General features: G+C 37.9%; 1 protein-coding gene across 7 annotated transcripts; it reads right to left on the reverse strand.

Moving 5' to 3' along the window:
- Positions 1 to 531: 531 nt before the first annotated feature.
- Positions 532 to 25743, reverse strand: LOC137174323 (Fc receptor-like protein 5). 7 transcript variants are annotated; one of them, XM_067579537.1, is made up of 8 exons: positions 25483 to 25742; positions 23618 to 23653; positions 23138 to 23401; positions 22820 to 23059; positions 22426 to 22479; positions 1228 to 1290; positions 1016 to 1144; positions 532 to 827 (listed from the first exon to the last, which is right to left on the reverse strand). In XM_067579537.1, exons 1-8 carry the CDS (start codon positions 25682 to 25684, stop codon positions 721 to 723), a joined length of 1095 nt encoding a protein of 364 aa, XP_067435638.1. In that variant the 5' UTR covers positions 25685 to 25742; the 3' UTR covers positions 532 to 720. The 7 variants fall into 7 exon arrangements, with proteins under 7 accessions (XP_067435638.1, XP_067435643.1, XP_067435640.1 ...); XM_067579542.1 differs by lacking the exons at positions 22426 to 22479; positions 22820 to 23059; positions 23138 to 23401; positions 23618 to 23653; positions 25483 to 25742 and adding exons at positions 1605 to 1844; positions 1923 to 2186; positions 2374 to 2409; positions 4437 to 4804 and having other exon boundaries at positions 1228 to 1281; XM_067579539.1 differs by lacking the exons at positions 22426 to 22479; positions 22820 to 23059; positions 23138 to 23401; positions 23618 to 23653; positions 25483 to 25742 and adding exons at positions 1605 to 1844; positions 1923 to 2186; positions 2374 to 2409; positions 4437 to 4801.
- Positions 25744 to 25808: the final 65 nt, after the last annotated feature.

Genomic DNA, 25808 nt, shown 5'->3' on the forward strand with positions numbered 1-25808 from the left:
AACAGCAGTCAGTAAAGACCAGTGTGGTGAGCTCTCACCCTATACCCTTCTTTAGTTTTCTTCTGTATGTTTTTTGGTGTCTTACAAGTCCCACACACTTTGCTCCACAAACATCATATGAACATCAAACTGTGTGGCTTACTGAACAGATGTGTGCAATCATTTTGGGGGTTTTTTGTAGCTTATTCCAGCAATTTTATATAGATTTATAACGTCAGTCTATGGGAGGAATGATCCAAGTCAGTTGGATCCTTTGTAACTTTGAAACTCAACTGCTCAGACATAGACTCAGCTACAGATCCTGTTTAAACTTTAAAATGTTGAAAAGACATCGACTTTAACACAGCCTGTTGTTTTGGCTGCATACAGTACAATGAGGGGTGGAAACCAAAGCCACAGACAGTCTCACCATGTTTACCAAACCACAACAAGTATTTTCCATCTGACTAATCTGTAGAAAACACACAGACAGCACATGTGATCAGATCTTCATTTACTCTGCAGTCACTGCAGCACAGCTCAGACATCAGGCAGAGGAATGAAAGAAAACTTTATTCAAAATATTCAGTTACAGAGTTACAAAGATGGATGTTGCTGGCAGTAAAGTAACAGAACAAACATAAAGCAGTGACTTCATATTGTAAATGTTCAGCTTCTGTTCTAATTCTCATGTTCTCATGTTCACTACTGTCACTGTAAACTGTCTCTGACATGTTCAGCTCAGAAGTGATGCTCGGTGGTGACCTCCATGATGTCATCATATTCCTCAGCCAATCCCTCTGCTGCCTGGTTGGGCAGGCGTGTTGCCATGGAGATGTCATTTCCTGCTGTGTGAGAAGTTAGAGATAAAGAATTTATCTGTTGTAAATAATAATGTAAATAGTATAATCACTAAATAACTGTAATAATGTTCACTGATAGAGATATTGTGCAACACATGATTGATTGATTGATTGATTGATTGATTGGTAGCTATTGAGTGTCTGCAAGGTGAGTGAATGATTCAGAGTGTTACCTGTGGTCCTGTGTCGATATAAAGACATCATGAGGAGAGTGGAGATGAAGTACGGAGAGAACACCACTAGGCGATAGGCCAGTCTGAACACAAGGGGTGGGGCTCCCGAGGTAGGGGGCGGGTCTGTGGCTGTAGGTTCACAAGGAGAAACACACCTGGTCAGGTGAACATGTGGATGAAATAAGTGGTAAAATCAAAGTGAACTTCCTCACTTGTTATAGTGATCCAGCTGAGTGGTGTAGATTGAGGTGTAATGCTGGGTTTCTCTAAAATGACTAAATAAATAAAAGCATATTCATTTAAAGAAAAGATTCCATGTTCACTAATTTTACTGTTCAGAAAGTGATCAGATTACTGAGAATGGTGCAAATTATTGGGTATTAAATATCATCCATATTGTTCATTGTTTATTTTCCAGATTTGGAAGCTGATTTCAAATAATATGTGAAATAATAAATAGTATTTTAATATTAAGTACATAAACATATAATATGGTTTAAATGCAACAGAGGTGAATTGTTTGTTTGTGTAAAGTGACAACATAATATAACATATTAAAAGTTGAAAGATTTGTCTTTAACATCCTCACCTGTGACAGTGATCCAGCTGGATGGAGACTCTCCATGACTGCTGATGTGACACTTGTAGAGGCCTTCATCAGACTTGGAAACATGGTGGATGGTCATGTGACCTGCAGGCTCAGTCCTGATGAGGGAGCCATCTTTATAGAAATCAGCTGGGAGGTTGGAGGTCTCTGTTTTACAGTGCAGAGTGACATCATCTCCCTCCATCACAGGGAGGACAGGACTCTGCAGGATCACTGATCCACCTCAACACAGACACAAACTACAGCATTTCATCATTTACACTCAGCTTCATCAATACTAACTCCAGAGTCTGAACTTACCAGTGACAGTGATGTTGATGCTGTTACTGGTTGCTCCCTCTCTGGACTCACACCAGTAAACTCCACTGTCCCAAGGGGCTGTTACACTGATGTCACAGGAGGAACCAGCTGATCTTCCCCATTTAACTCCACACTGAGACATCTGTCGTTTGGTTGTGTTCCTCCTCAGCAGCCATCCTCCAGAGCTGTCATCTTCCTCACAGCTCAGAGAGAATGATTCATCTTCAAAAAACTGAGAGCTGCTGGGACTCACAGTCAGGCGAGCTGGAGGGAGGAGATGATAAATAATCCTTTAAAGATCTCTGAAACTGAACTAATTACCCAGGCTGATCCTGATCCATTATTGCATTGTAACATCCACACTGCTTTGAATTATGAAGCCTGGTGACGGAAAATAACAGAGTTTCCAAGTCAGTGAGGTTAGTGATTGTGATAGAAGAAGTTTACTAACCTTGGTTTGTTGTGCAGCACAGCAGTGAACTCACAACTAAAGAGAAATGACACTCAGGTTGGTTTGAGGTTTTACAATCAACAAGACATCAGAGGAAAGTGACAAACACCAGACAGACTGATCTTGGTTTGGTTTTACTGATACAGAATGAGCACAGAAAGGAGGAGAGATCTCTTTCATGTTCTACACTAAATTGGATGTTTATTATGGAGAAACAATAAACATCTTTACTCTTCAACAGAAATCCTGACTTTTAGTCACTAGTATGGATATATGAACTACATTTTCCATGATGCAACTGGAGAGTGTCTTTTGTTCAGGGGTCCGTTCCACAAAGCAGGTTTAGTGAAAACTCAGGGTCTGTTAACCCTGAAATGAAGGAAACTCTGAGTTTTCCGTTTCAAAAAGGGAGGTTACTCAAACCAGAGAAAGAGGGATGACTCTAGCCTGTTTCAGAGAGAGGGGTAACTTAAGCTCTCGGTCAGTTACAGACTCTATGAGCCTAACCTGGTCGGGACCAGGTTTTTCTCAATGAACCTCGAGTTTCTCTCAGTCTCCGCCCTCTTTCAGAGCCAAACACTCCATTTGATTTCCTCATTCATTCAGTCAGCAGGCGAGTTTTGGCGTAGCCTAGTTCTACCGTCTGTCATTTAAAAAAATCATTAAAACAATCAGAGTCAGTATATTAGAAGTCCATTAGGCACAGTAGGTGGCGACTTTCTTCACTAACATGGCATGTCCTTTTGATAACGATCACGTGGATGAAGGTGCAGCATTACTGCGCAGAGAATTAAATATTCGTTGAGAGATGGTTATCAGACCGCACATAGATGTTCTAGCATTTCCAGACAATTATCTCTTTGAGAGATACCATTTCACGTCACAGTCCATCATCTACATACACAACCTAATCCGTCCTTACATTTGCAACATTACCAATCGTAGTCATGCTCTCACATCCCAGCAGATATTGTGTGTTGCGCTGCGTTTCTTTGCAAACGGAAGTTTTTTGTACAATGTCGGAGCCAGCCACTGGCCTTCCTAAATTCTGGCTTATGGCCAGCTCCTCTGCCTCCGTTAGAGGTGGCGGTGCTGGACCACCACCCGTTTTACGGACATCTGCCTTCTTTCTGTTGGCTGAGTAGAAGTCTGTGTTAGTTTAAATAGGCTTAATTATTTAACAGAACATGATGTAGATGAGAAGACATTTATGTGTGTGAAACCAGCATTATGTTGGGGATAAAACAGCTGCTCAGTCAAACAGCCACTTAATATTTACTTTACAATGTAAAACATGATCAAAATGAGGTACCCCCATGAGATTATGCCGAGGTTTTACTTTTTGTGTTGCACTTCTTTCTGAAAACATGCTCAAACTCGCCATATGAGTGAATTAAGATTTCTAGCCCTAGTGGGGCGAAAAACGCAGCCCTCTTCTTCCCCGTTGCCATGGTGACTCATTGAATCGGGGCTCAATTGATGCTGGCTTTTTATAATTGTGGTAGACGCGCTTAACTCCAGGTGAAACTACTCCGAGTTGATTAAACTGACTCAAATCAGCTGTTCTGGAACCGGAAACTCAGAGTTTCTTATCTCAGAGTAGATCAACTCAGAGTTCAGGATTAGACTCAGAGTTTGTTGAACCTGCTTTGTGAAACGGACCCCAGGCCTCCCTGTGTGGTAAACAGACATATCTTTCAAACTAGACACCTCCAGTTAGTAATGCAAGACTTTATGTTAGAAACGTGTAGTCTGATGACATCACTATGACATCATGGCATTTTCACAGGCCGAGGAGGACTAAACATGACCAGTAAAGTGAATTTGATGAGTAAAATTGGTGGAACAACAAGAAGAAAATAGCTGAGAAAATAAAAAAAACATTGTGGGAACCTTCTGTAAAAACAGGATCTGATTGTCTCAAAGTAAACTAATGTGAAGTTTTTTCTAAGCACCAAAAACCAAAGACATGAGACTGATGTAAAAACCAAACTGGAGACATGTTTAAATAAACAACAGAAGTTAGATATTATCATTACATCAGAAACACAGACTGTACTTACAGAGCAGCAGCAGTAGAGATGTTTCCTCCATCATAACACTTGCTGATATTAAACTTAGAAAAACTCCTTGAACAGTTAAGTCACATCAAGAAAGACCCTCCTCCTTCCTCTGGGTCTGAGGCTCAGTGTCTTGGTTTCGTCTTCACAGAGTATTGAGAGGAAATGTTCTATGTTTAGATGCAGTAAAGTAGAAAAAAACATAATCTGAAGTAAAGATCTACAAAAACAAAACTTAAAAGTCGAGATGAAAAGCAACAAGTGGCACATCAATACCTGCGTGGTGTGTTCACTGACTGAGTTAAACTAACCTAGAAGAAGGTGATTGTGTTTCTATGCATTTATAAACTGAGGCCAAACTTGAAGCTGCACTTTTGATCAGAAACATTCTCAACTTTAAATTGAAATTAAATGAGTTTTATGATAAGATCAGACTTCATTGATCACTGAGGGGAAATTCACCTGAGATCAAAGAAAACAAATAATGAATTAAATAATAAAAATAAAATAAGAAATTAAAGAAATTAAGAGAGACGCATAAAAATATATATGATAGATACATTACAATACCTTATTTATTTGTGGAACTCTGACAGCCACAATGTGTCAACTATATGTAGTATAAATATATATTATGTACAATGCATGATACTAATACCATAGTAAAGTATATAATGTTATATAAATGTGCAGAATATGTAATATAAACACACTATTAATACAATACTATGATGTATATATAATGAAATGATTGATTGATTATGTTAAATCACTGATTTTATAAATTAAATAAGTCGTTCGTAGAAAAACACTTTATGTTCCTGTAAGGTAGCAGCGGTTTAGCAGAAAGGAAGTGAACTGGAGGTGTTGCACCTACACGTGTGACAGCTTTCAACTTTGTGTAGCTGCACACACTCAAGAAAGACCAGTGTGATGAGCTCTCACACTTTTCTTCTTCACTTTTTTGGTGTTTTACTTGTCCCACACACTTTGCTCCACAAACATTATATGAACATCAAACTGTGCGCATTATTGAGCAGATGTGTACAACCATTTTGGTGTTTCTTGTGGCATATTCCAACGATTTTATATAGATTTATAATGTCTGTCTATGGGAGGAATGATCCAACTCATTTGGATCTTTATAACTTTGAAACTCAACTGCTCAAACACACAGTATATTCAGCTACAGATCCTGTTTAAACTTTAAAATCTTGATGAGACATTGAGTTTTCAGAATTCATCTATGTTGTGATTATAGACTGTAAAAAATAATGGACGCAACCGTAGCCGTGACGTTACCCATTGGTTTGTGGACTTCTGTTTTGAAGCCTTGAGTTTCCATTTTGACTGTTGCCATCTTGGATTTTTGGAGTCAGAAGTGATGAGAAGTGACCATATTTGGACAAGAGGGTGGAGCTGACCGTAACGCTGGCTGCGTTGTTTGCATGGTGCATTTATAGTCTAGGGTTAACTATGATAATGCTAATGCTAATTTTTGGTAGTAAAAAAACAGGCTTAAAACCATTAAAACAAAATGTACTAACCTGAAAAACTGGACATTATACTCCTTAGAGGGTTTTTTAGTACAACCAAATGCTGAACAAGACTTTTTTAGTCGATACAAGTTACTTTTCATGAACTGAAAACACTCTGAAATAACAATGCCTATGGCTACACCTATACTTTCAGTATCTGGGATTACACCATGGTTACATTACCTAACCAATGTTATTGCCATGGTAGCAACTTGCCTGTGATGGCACCCATCTGTCACTCAAAGGGCCGCCCCCGTAATTATGATAAAAATTTACACAGGTGAATTATATAAAAATTCACCCCCTGTACAGTTGCATGAATGGGGAAAGTTGCTATAGAGACCAAAACCATTTTTTGTACCAGGTTGTAAACATGTTTATCTCTCTGATTGACCCAGCATGTGACTGAGCCCACACACAACAAGGGCCACACTCTGGGCTTAATCATCTCTAAGGGTCTGAACATTTCTAAGGTTGTGGTGACTGATGTTGCTCTTTCTGATCATTCCTGTGTTTTCTTTGAAAGTGCTATCTCTGTGCACACAAATGTTAAAACAGGAGTAATCACAAAACGGTATATCATTGAAAACACCAGTGAAATATTTTTTCAGGCTTTCTCTTCCAAACCCGCCTTCTCTTTGGTCTCAGTCAATGAGTTTGTAGATAATTTCAGTTCTAAAATTACAAATGTTATTGATATCATTGCACCCACTAAGGTAACTTAAAGGACAGGCACTGCTTTGTGTCTATAGGTAATTACACATCTGAGCAGACAAAAATGACATGCAGAGTTCTCCAAGGCTCTATTCTGGGGCCTCTTCTGTTCAACATCTACATGCTTCGACTGGCTCAGATTATGGAAAACAACAAAATATTTTACCACAGTTATGCAGGTGACACACAAATTTACATGACCATATCACCAGGGGACTATGGTCCAATACAAGCACTGTGTAAGTGCATTGAACAAATCAATGATTGGATGTGCCAGAATTTTCTTCAATTAAACCAAGACAAAACTGAAGTAATTGTTTTTGGAGCCAAGGAAGAACGATTAAAAGTCAGCACTCAGCTTCAATCAATAATGTTAAAAACCACAAACCAAGCCAGAAATCTTGGTGTAGTCATGGACTCAGACCTGAATTTCAACAGCCATATTAAGACAATTACAAAGTCAGCCTACTATCACCTGAAGAATATATCAAGAATTAAAGGACTTCTGTCTCAGCAGGATTTTGAAAAAACTGGTCCATGCATTTATCTTCAGTAGACTCGTCTACTTAAATGCTGACTTTACAAGTCTCCCTAAACAACCAATCAGACAGTTGCAGCTGATTCAGAACGCTGCTGCTCAAGTCCTCACTAAGACCAAGGAAGTGGATCATATCTCTCTGGTTCTCAGATCTTTACACTGGCTTCCTGTCTGTCAAAGAATTGATTTTAAAATACTACTGTTGGTTTATAAAGCACTGAATGGTTTAGGGCCAAAATACATTTCTGGTCTGCTGCTACGTTATGAACCATCTCTCAGGTCATCTGGGACAAGTCTGCTTTCTGTCCCCAGAGTAAAAACAAAACATGGAGAAGCAGTGTTCAGTTTTTATGCTACACATATCTGAAAAAACTCCTAGAAAACTGCAGGTCTGGTGCAACTCTCGGGTCTTTTAAATCACAGCTGAAGACTTTTCTGTTTGCTGCCCTTTATTAAACCAAATTTGAGGATTAATATCTTACACTGCACTGTAATTTTATTCTGTTGTTTTATCTCTTATTCCTTTTTAGCTTCTTTTTATTTCCAAATTCAACACTTTTTAATTGTATTTAAATGTCTTTTTACATTGCCTTGTGTTGCTTTTATATTCTGTCTTGATGCCTTTTATGCTCTATGTAAAGCACTTTGAATTGCCTTGTTGAAATGTGCTATACAAATAAACTTGCCTTGCCTTGCAATCCGCCAATAAATGCAGAGAAGAAGAAGAAGAAGTTTGGATGGGAGTTGGGGGTTTTTCAAGTGGCAACGTCTAGAGGGTTGAGGTTGGTTGCAAGATGGTGGGTTGAGCAGTCACACTTTTTGGAGCTCGTCAAATCTTGTGCCAAAGTTTAGTCTAAAGTTGGTGACCCTCCACTCAAAGTCAAGATGAACACACAAAAGCTGATTGAAACTGTCAAACTGAAAATGGACCTCAAACAACAGGAAAAGCTGCCTAATGTGATGTAATGTGTAAAGAGAACAATGAACTCAAGGAGAGAGTCAGAGAACAAGAAAGATACAGGATGAGGTAGTGCCTCCGGATCAATGGGTTGGAAGAGAAAAAAGAGGAAGATATCAGAGCGCAAGTCATCCAAATCCTTGGTAAGATTGTCCCAGAAATGCAGCCAAAGATAGAAGAAGCAGTTGATATCGCACACAGAGTCGGGAGAAAGATGGACAATAACAACAGACATGTCATTGTTTTGTTTGCACAAAGACGGGTGAAGGAAGAAATCTTGCATTGGAGCAAAAACTCCAATCTGCAAGGATAAAGGCATTTGTCTTGGTGAAGTGCTACCATGGGAGGATTGGGAGGAGAAGAGAAAGCTGTGGCCCCAAATTGAAGAAGCCAGGAGGGCTGGAAAACTGGCCTTTTTTCATGGCCCTCATGGATACACTGAAGGACGACAAATTGGAATTGGCAGGTGAAATCATTCACTGATGACTGTGATAGAGTGGAAAAATCATTAATGGGATGATCGACCCTTGTAAAAGTTACAGTTCATCCAATTACCGAGTGGGCTGAGTAAACAATTGCTACACTTGAAATTCATTTTTGTTCACTTTTGTTCTAGTTTTAATGGTCAATGTTAAAATTTCGTTTGGTTCATTAAATATTAGGGGCTTGAAAAACATTGTAAGGAGAAAAGCACTGTTTTTATTATTTTGTAAAGGGCAAAACTTTCATTGTTTGCTTTTACAAGAGACTCATTCTTCTGATGTGGACGCAACTTTTTGGACTAATCAATGAGGAGACAGTCACGGCTCTTAGGTGAGGTGTGACGATCTGCTTTAACAAATGCCCTGGAGAAATAATGACTCACAGAGCTGATGGAGACAGTCACTGGCTGTCGGTAGTATTGAAAATTGAAAGTCAATTTCTTATAATAACTAATGTATATGGTTATAACGATGGGTTAAACAAAATACTAATGGAAAATAAAACTAATGTGATTTCAGATCTTAAAATGCTACACCCTACTGATCTTATTTTAGTAGGAGGAGACTGGAATATGACACTAGACGAATGGGAAGACAGATGGCCTCCTAGATTAGCTAAACCACAACGTAACAATATTGTTGAAGGGTTTAAGACAGATAACAACTCAACTGATATATGGAGAGGTTCAAATCTGGGGGTAAAAAGCTATTCATGGTTTAAGCAGTGGGAGCAAATCTAGAATTGACTATTGGTTAGTGAGTGATAACATCCTGAGACATGCTTCACAAACTAAAATCTCCAATGCACCTCTATCTGATCATTTGTTTTATAGAACTAGTTTTAGAACCCATAGTGAGAGAAACCAGAAACAAAGGGTATTGAAATTTAACACTAGATTATTACAAAATGAAGAATAGTGCAATAAAATTAGGGAAACAATAAAGGACATGGAAGATAATGAATCACTTGAAGGTAATATTGGTAAATGGGAACTTACTCAATTTAAAATTAGAGAATCTACTGTGAATTTTTGCAAAGAATTAAACAGGAAAAAAAGAGAAAGTAATTAGCTCTGAGAAATAAATCAGTGCTGTAGTCAATCTGGGAAAAAACAGATTGATGGAGCTGCAAGTCAAGTTAGGTGATCTTTATCTTGAAAGGGGTTAGGGTGCCTTTATAGGATCACGAGCGAAATGGATTGAGACAGGGGAAAAGAACTCCTCCTCTTTCTGTAACTAGTAAAAGTAGACAACAAAGGAATTTAATTATGAGTCTAATGATAAATGAGGTAGAGTGCTAAGATTCTAGGTGTATAGAAAAAGAAGTTTGTACATTTTACTCTAAGTTGTATTCCTCAGATTATTTAGTAGAGGCTAATACTTTCTTTGATAAAATTAAGAATGTTATCCCTTGTATTGAGGATTCTTTCAGGGAATTATGTGAGTCAGATCTTAAAATTGAGGAATTAGATTCAATTATCTTGAAAATGATTTCAAACAAATCTCACGGCCAACTTCTGACAGGTTTTTTTTGGAAAGAAGTAAGACATTTGTTATTTAAAGCTTTAAAGGAATGTATAGAGAAGAAAGAACTGACGTCAAGCATGAAACAAGGTTTAATCACCCTGATCCCTAAATCTGGCAAAGATAAAAGAATATGAGATAATTTCCATCACGTTGCTTAATACTGATTATAAAATACTCTCTGGGTTATTGCTGCTAGGCTGAAAAATGGTATTTCCACTGTAATTAGTGAGACACAATCAAGATTTTTGAAAGGAAGGTCAATTCATAATAACAAACATTCTGTTTTGTTACTGTTAGATTCCTTTTGTTTTGCTCATCCTGAGGCAGGATGTCCTGAGACATAAGGATGTTTCCTTATGTCTCAGGAAACAGATATTTTGTTTGGGTTTTTTCCATGACGTGTGTTGCCTTTTTGTCAGGGATTCGCTACAAAGGGTAACCATTAAGATCAAGCTTCGACCGTCAGACGACAGAAGGTATGCGGCGGAATGAACATCTTTACTGTCGCGGTACTGTTAACTATGTGGATGGATTGGACTGGAGGTGAGTTGTTCATGTGACGTATAGCCTACGAGTCAGTTGTGTTTTCACTGCTTACGCTATAGTGGCTATCCAACAACTACTAGCCACTTTTTCAACTATCCAAATACCATCTTAATGTTATTTAAGAGCAAAACCGAGGGTGCAGATTTCACGGGAAACCGTTGCTCTACGGTGGTGACATGCTGGTGGTGACATGCTGTGATAAAGTTAACGTTAAGCGTTTTCCATTACTTGTCGTGTTTTGTGTGTTAGTCCCGTACCGTTTTTGCTGGTTAATTTAGCTATATTCTTAATTATTCCTAATTATCGTGGACAGTTACCCGCTATACATTTAAACTTACGCTAGTTCTGCTTAAGCACTCTCAGCTTTCGCCTACTTTTCTCGTTAACCCCACAGTTATTAGTAATTTTAACTCAGCAGTTAGCTTAGTAGCTAACTGAGCTTAGCAACAAGTGATGGCCCTTCGCTCCTCTCTCTTACTCGTTGTGCCATATGTTTAGCTATTCCTCTACCTCCTTTAGTGATAATGGTAAGTGTAATACATGTATTTGCAGTGTTGTAGGTGAGGCACATTGAATTGGAAACTTGTGACAGGGGCAGATGTTTCATCAGAGGAGATCCTGACTATGGGACTGGCCAACTAAAGTAGCTAGCTAGCTGCTAACAGCTTGAATCTGCTTCGTCATCCTGGGGAGAACATGATCCGATGAGCTGATCTGTATAGCTCTTTGGTGATTTACCGCCGGCTGTAATGTCTCTGCAACATTTTGATAACGTTACATGATGTTATTCCTTTTGGAAGATAAATGTTGGTCTAACAGATGAAATCTAGGGTAAACGTCCCTATTAAGCCCACGTAACATATAAGCCCACTTGCAACTTCTGAGTCGAATTTTAAAAAAAAAAACACATCATAATTTTTTTCTGTTTGATGTTTCTTCCCATGAAGCTGCTTGTTACATAAATGACACTTTTTATTGTAAGTTAATCAGATTTGTCAATATTGAGTTATCGAGGTACCCTCAGAAAATAACATTTTTTGCATATTTCTACTCCTATTTTTGGTAAATACTGAATTGTTATCAAAATTTAAGAGATTAGTGATTTGAATAAGACATATGTTAGAATATTACTTGAATCAGAAATATTGTTTCTTTTGAAATCAAAATATGAGTTTTAGCATGCGAGCAAACAGACCACATGCTGCATCAATAGAGTAGCTGCATGGTATGGTTAATTGCAATGACATAAAGCATGATAAGTATGTATAGTTTACATTTTTGTATGCAGTTCATATTATTATACTGTTAAATAGATAATAAATGTGTATGTTTATCTTTATTTATTTTTTAATTAACATTTTTATCTGGTGGGCTTAAAGGGTACGCTACCAAAAAAAATCACACTGTTTGGGGTGGATATAAATGAGTATAACTAATTATTTCTCAGCATGATCAATTAATACTCTTCATGTTATGTTAGCACACCATGTATAGATTTATTTCACATAGTTTTTTTAATGTCATGTGCATAGAATAAAAATATTCTGTCTTTTAACCATAAAGTCACTGATTTTCCCTTTAAGCCCACCTGCTCCTATTAAGCCCACTTGACTGTGTTTCAATGGGGATTTTGTCCCTTTTGACTTTTGAACCATTCCCCCCCCTAATTTTAACCTCACCTCATGAATCAGCTCAATAAATTAGATAATTAATATCCATATTTAAATATCACTGATATTAAATAGGTCAATTCATTCTGGACAGCCCTATATTCTATCCTAACATAAGCAATATTTTTCTAATCTTTACTTTTGAGATAAGTTCTAGTTTAAGATGAGATAATGAGCTTCAAGATGTTATGACCGATGTCTCCTCACAATGAACTGTATGTTATAATGTTACTCCACAATGAACTGAATGGTTTTATAATGTGTTCTTACAAGGTTTTCAAACTATTAGCCTAAATGTGATTAACATTCGAAAATCAGTTAAATGTATTGTTTAATTGTAAATCCTGAAATTGACTCATTTACCATCCCTAGAACATTAGTGTTGAATCTGCAAGCTGTTTTTCCAGTCAGTTGGTCCTCAGAAATCTTCATAAAAACATCTTCGTACTTTCAACCAGCTGGCTGAACCAGAAATTTTGGCCAATTTCAAAAGCCAACAGCACACCATAGGATAGAGATACAGACAAAATGACAACACATATTGAAAGATGAAGTATTTGAGAATAATTTCCACTATAGTTTTAATTTTGTTCATGAATAGTTTTTTGGCTACATTCCAAAGAGGACATGTTGTAAGTTTAGCTTTTTCTGTGTTGACAACATAGCAAAATGGCTGGTCACGCCCATTTCAAATGCCATTTACAGGCCATAGGAATGAAGTGGAGACAAAATGAAAATAGCTATTGAGAGCTAAGAGTTTACAGATTTGAATAGAACAAGTTTGTATTCTTAAGATTTTTTAATATATATATTTATTTATCAACAAATCATGAAGTGGGCTTATTTGGAACACCCATGGGCTTAAAGGGTACATTAGGTACCCATTAAGCCCATACCGGACTTTTGCCATATTTTGACAAATTAAACATTAAAAACATTAGAAATTGGAATAAATGAATTGTTGACACTTCAAATGAGAGATTAGACTTTCATTTTAACAAAAATGTTCTCACTTAAATTGGGGCATTATATATGAAAAATGTCTGAAAAGCGGATTTGGTGGGCTTAATAGGGACGTTTACCCTAACAATTGTAGCTGCCACATTACCTTGAATGTAAAGCCTCGTGTTTTTACTGGACAGAACAACAGCGTTGCCTCTGCGGCTCAACAGATTGAATGTGGTGACAATCTCAGATTGCACTCAATCTGACACGGAAAGAAAACACACAAAAAAATAGACCTTAGATCATTGTCAAACATTTTGTCAAGTTCAGGCCACTGATCCAGAGAAGGACGTACAATGAAGCAGTTAAAACATTCTTAGACATTACCATATTATCAATAAAAATAGTGTGACAATGTGTGTCAGAATGATGGGTATTGATGAGATTCTTCCAGTTTGGTGGAATGCCAAATCCTTTCAAATTTTCGCTAAGTTTGCTTTAATGTGCGGGTTTGGGAGTTATACCATGGAGCTTGTCTCCTATGTTTTATGTATATCTTTGTTTAGAAGGGTAATGGAGTCGAGTGTTATTTGCAGTGAGCCTGCAGCACTATCAACAAGATTATCAATTTGGGAGGGACTAAAATTAGCATAAGAGTGCTCTGTAGTATTGAGACATGGCATTGAATTCAATACTGATGGAATTGCTTCCATAGATTAAATAATGAGATAAATGCAGTGCTAAGACTGTCATTATCGACGTCCACATGAATATTAAAATCACCTACTATAATTACTCTATCTCATACTCTTCATGACACAGCCAGGTTTCAGTAAGACGAAATAAATCAACATGATGATCTGATATTAGATCGTTTACCAATACAGCTTTAGATGACAGAGATCTAAAGTTTAAAAGTCCACATTTTAATTCTCTTATTTTGTTGTACTATTGCAGCGGTGGTGTTCATTTAAAAAAAATATATATATATGACTGACTTCTTCTGTTTACATTAGATGAATTGATTTAAGTGGTTGGGGGCAGACTCAGTTTCAGTGCGGATTTGGGAGGGTATGTAGGACTGCAACTTTGGGTCATACCGTAACTACTATTATGGGAAATATACTTTTTATGGTCTCCGCCCAGTTACACTACAGTCACATTATACATCAGGACAAGATTCTATTTGTTAAAGTTTAGTCTGCCATGCTGTTATCCTGCATTGTTCTGTGTACATTGTCACAGCTAGATAAAAGGTGTAAAAATGCTTGACTGAGGGGGCAGCCCTACAGTGTTGCTGTCATATTTAAAAAAACATTTCGTCTGTCTCTGTTCACTCTTTCAGCTGTTCCTTTGTCAGAGGGACACATGCCAAAAGACAGGATGCAACAGATGCCGGCCACAGTGCAATGTGCAGGTGAGAGCAAGTGGTCTCAGCCTGATTACACTAATGCAGACTCTAAATTTAGGAAGTCCAACACACATTTTGACATGTCAAAACAGGAAAAGCCCAGGTAACCAGTGTCATAAATGTCACAAAACAACAGTCAGGAGCCCAAATGAACTGTGAAACATGTTTTTCTTGCTGTAATCATTCCTCCTGTTCATACTGACCAATAGAAGATCCCTTCATAATGACCTTACAATGGAAGTGATGGGGGACAAAATCCACAGTCCTTCTGTGCAAAAATGTATTTAAAAGTTTATCTGAAGCTAATATGAAGCTTCAGCGTCCAAATGAGTCAAATCAAGTAGATATCTTTCAATGTTACAGTCTTTTTAGTGCCAAAGTTCCTCTTTTTGTTACTATACTTCCACCTGCAGCTCAACAGGGAAACACTGTCCGAGGAAACACAAAGAGGGAATTTGATGCTAAAAAGACTGTAAATGTGTCAGATATCCACTTGATATGACTAACTCAGACTGATGAAGCTGAATAGAAGCTTCACATCTACTTTTAAATGACTGTGTGGACACACTGTGGATTTTGGCCTCCATCACTTCCATTGAAAGCACATTTGAAGGATCTTTTAATATCCAGTATGAACAGGAGGAATGATTACAGCCAGGAAAACCTCTTTCACTGCTCATTTGGACACCTGACTGCTGGTTTAAGACAGATTTAAGAAAAGTTGTGAACCCATCCTTTTTAAGTGCACATTCATGCACTGTCAGATAGTAGACTATTGTGCCCCACGTCTGAAATATACCAATACACACTACATTTAAGCCACGCTGGATGCACACTTCTCCTAATACTGTTTGGAGCGATAATCGGTGCCAACTGTATCACACAATTCACAATTAGGACCAACAGTAATCTACAGACAAGAAGAAGTTGAAGTTTATAACATGTTGGATTTTGTGTGAATATTATTATTATTGTTGTTATTATTATTATTATTATTATTATTATTATTATTATTAATATCCAAACTAGGAGTGTAATGGTACACAAAATTCATGGTTTGGTATGCACCTTGGTTTTGGGGTCAATGTTTGGTACATTTTCGGTACAGCAGAGAAATAAAATGGTTTCGAGGTTCCAAATTAGAACTGGTTCCAAAATTCCGATTCCAAAGGAATCATTAAGAAATTTTAATTTAGATTTTTTTTTTTTTAACTCAATTTTCTCTGTATTAAGTTGAAACTGACAGAAGGATATGGTATCCATCACTCTTTATTTCACATTGATTTACAACTTAACATATTATTTAATACAATAAAACAAATGTGTAGGAGCCATTTATGTTGATTGTTGGCATGTCATTTGTTTAGTTATAACTTGCAGTATTATTTTGGACACTGGGTGGCGGTCATTAGACACACAGGGTTGTATATCTAGGGGCATAGGTGACAGGAAACGGGAGGCACAGGCAGGTGGAGCACATACAGTTCTTAACAGATCGGGAACAGACGCACACTACAGCTGGCAGGACAGGAACCCGGTATGTTCATGACATGTACAAAGACTTCAATAAAACAACCAAAAATATTGGTACCCTTAACTTAATATTTTGTAGCACGGCCTTTGGAGGCAATAACTGCAGTCAAGTGCTTTCTGTAACTCTGAATAAGGTTTCTACTCGTCTCCACCGGTAGTTCGGCCTCTTCTTGAACAAATTGCTCCAGGTCTCTCAGGTTTGATGGCTGCCATCTGCCAACTGCAAGTTTCAGCTCTTTCCACAGATGTTAAATGGGATTCAGATCAGGACTCATAACAGTCCAATGTTTTCTTCTCATCCACTCTTGGGTACTTTTTGATGTATGTTTGGAGTCATTATCCAGCTGGAAGACTCATGACCTGCAACTGAGACACAGCTTTCTGACACCGGGCTCACTCTCACCATATTGTATTATAATTAATAACCACCTTTATATTATTGCATGAATTACATCCTTGTATAAAACCTGTCTGGTTTGCAGACACTAACCGTGGTAACACATCCTCTAAATGGCGTGCAAGTATTTTGGCCAATATTTTCCTGTCTCCATTTTAATAATGACAAAGAAGAGCGTTCTTCTGCTGGACTCGGAAGAAAGGAGTGTGTTTATATCCAATCACATGGAAATTAAACAAAATAAGAAAGCATGAGGCTCTTTTGTGCTTGTTGATTATCACAGTAGACTGATTATGATCTTTTTATATCGTTCATTAATATATTTTGTCCCACTGCTGAAAGAAAGTGTTAAAGTTAAGATGTTCATAGTCGATGTAGTCGTCAATTGGCACCACTATGGTGACGGCACATATGATGACATTACATGCAAACCCTAACACTTATATTTCTGTGTTTCAGCCCAGGAAGTAAACATCCCATCTCCTGTTGGACAGAATGTCACTGTGAACTGTTCGCTTCCTGGAAACCCCGACATCAAAGCTGTAAAGGTGACCAGAGATGACCTGGGAGACGAATACGTCGCCTATTTCCGAGATGGGCACATGGATCCAGACAACCAGAAACCATCTTTTAAGAACCGAGTGGAACTGCTCATAAAGCAAGGCAACCTATTTTTTAGCATGCGGAATGTGAGCTCCACCGACAAGGGATCCTACAAGATTAGAATAAAATACAACGAGGGGACAATTCAAACAAAACACATTTGCACCGTCAACTTGATGACTGCTCCAGCCTCAGGTTAGTTTGATCGGTTCTTTTGTATCAGATGGTAATAGTGGCCTGTAAAAATGTATGAACACATTAACATAATGTGTATATTTTTTGAAAACAGTACAGTGACATCAAACGACCTGTTGTTTTGGCTGCATATGGTATAATGAGGGGTACAGGTGCCTCAGAATGATCCAGCCCTGATACTCAATACAGGTGCAGAGGTGGAAGAAATATTCACATCCTTTACAGCAGTAAAAGTACCAAAAGAGAAATGTAAAAATAGTCTATTAAAAGCAAAAGTCCTGAATACAAAAACTCTACTACAGTTAAAGTACATAAGTATTATGAGCTTGATGTAGGTTTGGTCCCTCTGACTGATATATTATTATTATATATCACATGATTAGATCATTACTGAGGCATCTGTCAGTAAGCAACATGCTCAAAAACCTAGATCCAAACATGTTCTTACACGTTCAGGTTAGGTGAAGCCTCAGGTTACGGAGCGTTAAGTTCCCATAGAGGAAAAGAGGTATGGGTAAATATCAGATTGTAGTTCTGACAGATGTTTAGTCAAGATACATCAAGGTGCATGTCATCACATCATGTGCTGTTCTCTAGCGTTAATGAAGATGTTAATAATTATCAGATTTGCTCTCTGACTGACACATCTACCTACCCACTTCTTCTCTGGGTATGGTATCTGGTGTGCACGTCGGGGATCAGAGCTGAGGTATCAGTGAGGGCACGTTCTAGAAAAAGCTAAATGTACTAAGAAAATGTCACAGCACAAATGGATTTCCTTCACACTGTCATTAACTGACAAATCTGTTTTCTGCTCTTCAGTTGCCTCGGCTGGAAACATCTTGAAGGACAACGGACGATTTGGATCAATTGCTGCAGTTGTTGTTGTTGCTGTTGTTGTGGTGGGTTAGGTTTTAAGAAGAATTGAGGTCAAGCAGTTCCTTATTAATCTACAGGCCAAAAGCTGTCCTGATTGAAAATGGTGTCCACCACTGAAAAGACAATAGAAACACCTTAACGCCTTACATTAATGAAAAATACACTATTAAAGGCAATATGAAAAAGTAGCATTGACAACAATCAGAAGTTCCAAAACGCAGACGAGGAAATAAGCAAAGAGGGGGTGGGGGTGGGGTCTGTTAGCAGGGCATTACCCAAAACTTTTCTGATCAATAACTTGAATTATGGCCTGAATAAAAGCATAAGCTAGCTACTTGGACTGGAGAATGACCAAACAAACCCCCCACCTTAAATGGGACACTCTTATCTCACCAGAGCAAAACTATAAACCCCTGCAAATCTGACCCAAAGTTGTTAATAATAATAAAAATAATAACTTTATTTTTATGTCACCTTTCATACAAGAAATGCAGCTAAAAGTGAGAAAAGCAAGAGATAGGTTTCCGTAGGTTTAATCTAATCACATATCTGTTAACTTAAATCAAATATGGATAAGCACATTAGATAGGAAGGTACTTTGAATACTTGAAGTGAATGTTGTTTAACAACAGAATTGCTGCTTTAACTTTACTATGCACTCTATTCCAGCAGTATGGTTATGACTGGGAAAATATCATGAAATACTTGAATATTATGAAAAGAATGTGTTTACAACTTCAATGTGATATTCTAGGCCACAGTGACCTGATGTATGAGGGACCAAAAAAAAACCTGAGACCTCCCCAAAAATTCCTTTTATTTCAGAAGACCACCAGCCGCGCCTCAAGTCTCCTGAAAACAAAGAAAACAAACACACCCAAACTATGCCTTTTTAATTCAAATTATAAAAAGGAAAGCTTAACTGAACTTGGTTGACCTGTCCTCCAGAACTCTAGACTTTTGTTTGTCAACCAAGTATATGCACATTCAATCTTTTTATTGAAAAAAGTTTAATTTGTTTTTGTTTTATTTGTAACATTAAGTCTCGTATTTCCATCTACAGTATGTTGTGTGTTTTTTTTGTTTGTTTGTTTGTTTGTTGTTGTTTTTTTAAGTATATGTGAAGATTTGAATGTAGTCAATGTTAGTAACTGTTCAGCACTCAACTCAAGTTACTAAGAGCCAACCAAATCCTGATGCAGCTGATGCAGTCTCTTTCACTGCCAAACACTGTGACGCTACACCACACAGTGCTGGACCTGCCAAGATGATGCCTTAACCACAATGAAATACCTCAGTAGCAAGGACAACATGGCTTTGTGATCAAGAGTTGATGTGATCATTTGTTTAGAGAAGTCGAACAAGCGTTCCCTTAGCATTCCTGTTGCAATATGTTAATAAATGTTTTTATTTGTCCTAAAAGTGTTTGGTTGTTTCTTTGAGCTGCAGTAAACAGAGGTCACTGTTTGGGAGAATAATTTAGGATTATGAGACCGATTCATTGATTAAATTGAAAAAAGGGTTAGTGCTCCCTCCTGGCACTAACAAACCTAATCTAACTCCTAACCAAAGAGAAGGTGGTGCCCACAGTAACGAAGTAATTAAATAAAGTAATACTACTACAGATATATTAAAATAAATTAAAGTAGTTGTAAAATAACTCGTAGGTAGAAAAACAAAGTATGTTCCTGTGGGAAGCAGCGATTTAGCTGAAAGGAAGTGAACAGTAGGTGATGTTGTACCTACATGTGTGACAGCTTCTCTCTGCTTTAACCACTAAAATGTGGTGAGAAAGATTCGAACACTGTGTGTAGCTGCACAACAGCAGTCGGTAAAGACCAGTGTGGTGAGCTCTCACCCTATTATACTTTAGTTTTCTTATGTATATTTTTTGGTGTCTTCCTAGTCCCAAACACTTTGTTCCATCATATGAAACTGTGCAGCTTATTGAGCAAATGTGTGTAATCATTTTGGGGTTTTTTTTGTAGCTTGTAACTTTGAAACTCAAATACTTGGACATACGTTCAGCTACAGATCCTGTTTAAACTTTGAAATGTTGAAAAGACTTTGAATTTTCAGAATTTATCAGTGTTAAAAAAAACAGTGCAGTGACATCACACAGCCTTTTGTGTTGGCTGCATACAATACAATGAGGGGTAGAAACAGGTGCCTCAGAGGTGTCAGCCCTGATAGATCTGCTGATGATCTGATGATGACACATCCTGGCTAACCTACCCACTTATTCTCTGGGTATGGTATCTGGTGTGCATGTTGGGGATCAAATCTAATATCTAACAGGTATCCAGTGAGAGCACAACTGGAAAAAGCTAAATGTGCTAAGAAAATGGCACAGCACAAATGGATTTCCTTCAAATTTCCATCAGACCATCATTAGCTGACAAATCTCTTTTCTGCTCTTCAATTTTCCACTGCGAAACACCATGGCTGGAGACAAAAACAGACATTTTGCATCAGTCATAAGTCTGTTATTTGTTGGTGTGCTGGTTATTGGTTTTGTGATATTCTACCAATCTAAAAAATGTAGAAAGGAATGAGATCAAGCGTGACATCTGTAGCTGTTAAATGAGGTGCAGTCAACACCCTGGTGCTCACAGTGTGACACTATTGTAGGTGATGTCTTTTTCCTTGCTTAAAAAGGAAAGCTCACACCATTAACATACATGAAGGAGGCAAAATATTAGGAACACTTTTAAATATAATACACTCCAGTACACCACCACCACCCACTATGACCTAATAATAAATTTAAAGGAAATTATCACATTTCTGACAATGTCAACAAAAACTGAAAATGTATAAGCTTAGTTAATGTAGAATTTAGGGCAGAGCTGTCATATTTGGATTGTATACACTCACCTGCCTTGGTCAAGCTGCCCTGGCACGTCTTCAGCTTGTACGAAATGCAGCAGCTAGGCTATTAACTACGACTGGCCGTAGATCTCACATCACTCCTATTTTAGCCTCACTGCATTGGCTGCCAGCAGTTTTTTTACTCTGTCTCTGTCTGGTACAGTGTAACACCGGTAGGCTGCCAGCAGCTGTCAATCAAACACAGACATGCCTGTCCAGCTGGGTGAGATAAAAAGGAGCATGTCTGACATTTCCCCCTAAATTCCCTTTTTCCTTCATGCTAATAATACACAACTATTAATGATTTTCTGTAGAAACACTGATCAAACAAACCACAGACAGACAGTCTCACCATGTTTACCAAACCACAACAAATACAAGTATTTTCCATCTTATTAATCTGTAGAAAACACACACACTCAGCACATGTGATCAGATCTTCATTTACTCTGCAGTCACTGCAGCACAGCTCAGACGTCAGGCAGAGGAATGAAAAAAAACTTTATTCAAAATATTCAGTTACAGAGTTACAAAGATGGATGTTGCTGGCAGTAAAGTAACAGAACAAACGTAAAGCAGTGACTTCATATTGTAAATGTTCAGCTTCTGTTCTAATTCTCATGTTCTCATGTTCACTACTGTCACTGTTCAGCTCAGAAGTGATGCTCGGTGGTGACCTCCATGATGTCATCATATTCCTCAGCCAATCCCTCTGCAGCCTGGTTGGGCAGGGGTGTTGCCATGGAGATGTCATATCCTGTTGTGTGAAGAGTTAGAGATAAAGAGTTTGAACTGACTGACAGAGGCAAGGATCTGTTGTAAATAATAATGTAAATAATATAATCAACACTAAATAACTGTAATAATGTTCACTGATAGAGATATTGTGCAACACATGATTGATTGATTAATTGATTGATTGATCATTACTAAGTGTCTCTAAGGGGAGTTACCTGTGGTCCTGTGTCGATATAAAGACATCATGAGGAGAGTGGAGATGAAGTATGGAGTGAACACCACTAGATGGTAGGCCAGTCTATATACCAGGGGCGGGGCTACACAGACAAAGGGCGGGGCTACAGAGAGAGGGGACAGGGCTGTGGCTGTAGGTTCACAAAGGGGAAACATCTGGTCAGGTGAACATGTGGATGAAATAAGTGGTAAAATCAAAGTGAATTTCCTCACCTGTGACAGTGATCCAGCTGGGTGGTGCAGGTTGAGATGTAGTGGTGGGTTTCTCTAAAATGACCAAAAAATATATGATTAAAAGCACATGAATTTATAAAATGGATTCCATGTTCACTAATTTTACTGTTCAGAAAGTGATCAGATTACTGAGAATGGTGCAGTTTATGAGACATTTAAACATCATCTATATTGTTTATTGTTTGTTTGCCAGATTTGGAAGCTCATTTCAAATAATATGTGAAAATAATGACTAATATTTTAATATTAAGTAAATAAACACATAAAATGATTCAAATGCAACAGAGGTGAATTCTGTCCAGCTTTGTTTGTGTAAAGTGACAACATAATATAACATATTAAAAGTGGAAAGATTTGTCTTTGACTTCCTCACCTGTGACAGTGATCCAGCTGGATGGAGACTCTCCATGACTGCTGATGTGACACTTGTAGAGGCCTTCATCAGACTTGGAAACATGGTGGATGGTCATGTGACCTGCAGGCTCAGTCCTGATGAGGGAGCCATCTTTATAGAAATCAGCTGGGAGGTTGGAGGTCTTTGTCTTACAGTGCAGAGTGACATCATCTCCCTCCATCACAGGGAGGACAGGACTCTGCAGGATCACTGGTCCACCTCAACACAGACACAAACTACAGTATTTCATCATTTACACTCAGCTTCATCAATACTAACTCCAGAGTCTGAACTTACCAGTGACAGTGATGTTGATGCTGTTACTGGTTGCTCCCTCTCTGGACTCACACCAGTAAACTCCACTGTCCCAGGGGGCTGTTACACTGATGTTACAGGAGGAACCAGCTGATCTTCCCCACTTAACTCCACACTCAGCTCTGGTTTCTGTGGTTGTGTTCCTCCTCAGCGTCCACCCCGCAGAGCTGTCGTCCTCCTCACAGCTCAGAGAGACAAAGTCTCGTTTAAACATCTGAGAGCTGCTGGAACTCACAGTCAGGTGAGCTGGAGGGAGGAGAGGATGATAAATAATCTTTTAAAGGTCTCTGAAACTTAACTAATTACCCAGGCTGATCCTGAACTCACTGACTTCCTGTTAGTTTGACATGCTTTACATTATTATCATTATTGCATTGTAACATCCACACTGCTTTGAATTATGAAGCCTGGTGATGGAAAATAAGAGAGCTTCTATGATTGTGATAAAAGACGTTTACTAACCTTGGTTTGTTGTGCAGCACAGCAGTGAACTCACAACTAAAGTGAAATGACACTCAGGTTGGTTTGAGGTTTTACAATCAACAAGACATCAGAGGAAAGTGACAGACACCAGACAGACTGATCTTGGTTCGGTTTTACTGATACAGAATGAGCACAGAAAGGAGGAGAGATCTCTTTCATGTTCTACACTAAACCAGATGTTTAACTTTACTCTTCAACACTACGTGAGATCAGAGAGCCACAGCACTGTCTGACTGAATGACTGATAACAATGTAAACACAAGGCTCATGGAAATTCCAATAAATATGGGCTTGTAACATCTTATACACTTATACAGGTACATTAATATAATTTGTCCTATTTGATCAGAACAGATTTTTGTCAATAACAGTATTTTGCTTCAACCATAAATGAAGCAGGCCGATGTTTATTGTGTGTAGATTAGCCTATTAATGGAAATGATGGCATCTGCCCTCAGATACAACCCTAAAACTGTTTTATACAAATAAAAACATCAAAAACACGTATGTTTTCACTGCACCTGTATAACGTCAGCCCACAAATAAACAGTGCTGAAAAAATCTGTCCCATGGTTGAACCTAATTGTGACCCCTGATGGTGGGTGTGGCATTAATTATGTCAAAGAACACTCTTACAACAATCTTTTTTTTTGTTGTTTTTACAATGATGTAAAACTCTGTAAAACAATTTCAGTTTAACAGTTTGAGAAAGTTTTTAAGACGTCGTCCAGACGAGTAGTTCACCACCTTTATAGTTTTGACCCCTTAAAATACAGCAACGTCTGATTGACAGACAAGTAGACATTGATGTTACATGATCAGTAATTTACAAGAAAAAAACAAAAATTTTTGATGAATATCTGAAAAGATCAATCTAATTTTGTGTGGCTGCTTTCCTATCTTGTTACTTGTCTCATGGCCCCTTAAATGTGTGTTGGAGCCAATGATTTACAGCACAGAGGTCAGTGGGAAAATTCTTGCAGTATGTTAATGTTGAACATTCTGACAGCAGTGTTATATAAAAGTTTTGAAAAACAGCATGTAAAGCACAGATACATAATATAACATTCCTAATATAGTTGTATTAAAACATGAGAACGTCATGTTACTCCTTTTAAAAATCGTTGAGAAACTCGAGTGATATATTTTGTTACTTCGTTAAAGTTTGGGGACTCAGGAAATTAAAAAATGGTCCATATCTGTGCAGCAGAGCTGAAGATATCCTGACTTCAGTGGTTGAAGAAGTACTCAGATCCTTTACTTAGGTAAATGTACCAAAAAAGCAAAGTAAAAATACTCCGTTATGAGTAAAAGTCCTTCTTGAAAAGTCCTACTACAGTAAAAGTACATAAGTATTATTGTCATGTTTCTGTCCCAGTCTGACTCTGTCCCTCCACCAGTCCACCAGATGCCCACAGACTTTTTCTCTGTTTGTTGAACTGGACTGAGTGGCAGTCAGCCCTTGAAGTTGAAACTGAAGTTTATTTTCACACTAGTTGTTATCTTAAGGAAGTATGACTGAGGACTGTTGCTTGCTACACACTGACCCTTGTAGAAACTATGTAGGCTGAGGAGGACTAACCATAACTAGTGAAGTGAATTTTATGAGTAAAACTGGTGGAACAACAAGAAGAAAATCATTGAGAAAATAAATAAAAACATCATGGGAACCTTCTGTAAAAACATGATCTGATTGTCTCAATGTAAACTAATGTGAGGATCATTTTTAGACCCAAAAACCACAGACATGAGACTGATATAAAAACCAAACTGGAAACACGTTTAAATGAACAACAGGAGTCTAGTTGTTATCATTAAATCAGAAACACACAAATTGTACTTACAGAGCAGCAGCAGTAGAGATGTTTCCTCCATCATAACACTTGCTGATATTAAACCTAAAAAAAACTCTTTGATCAGTTTAGTAACATCTAGAAAAACCCTCCTCCTTCCTCTGTGTCCGTGGCTCAGTGTCGTGGTTTCCTCATCACAGACTACTGAGAGGAAACTTTCTTTGTTTAGTTGCAATAAAGCAGACAACACCATAACAATGAAGAAAAGATCTACAAAAACAAAACCTAAAAGTCAAGATGAAAAGCAACAAGTGGCACATCAATACCTGTGTGGTGCGTTCACTGACAGTCAAACTAACCATATAATAGGAACTTCT

This window comes from Thunnus thynnus, chromosome 22 (assembly GCF_963924715.1).
Source record: "Thunnus thynnus chromosome 22, fThuThy2.1, whole genome shotgun sequence".
Taxonomy (NCBI): Eukaryota; Metazoa; Chordata; class Actinopteri; order Scombriformes; family Scombridae; genus Thunnus; species Thunnus thynnus.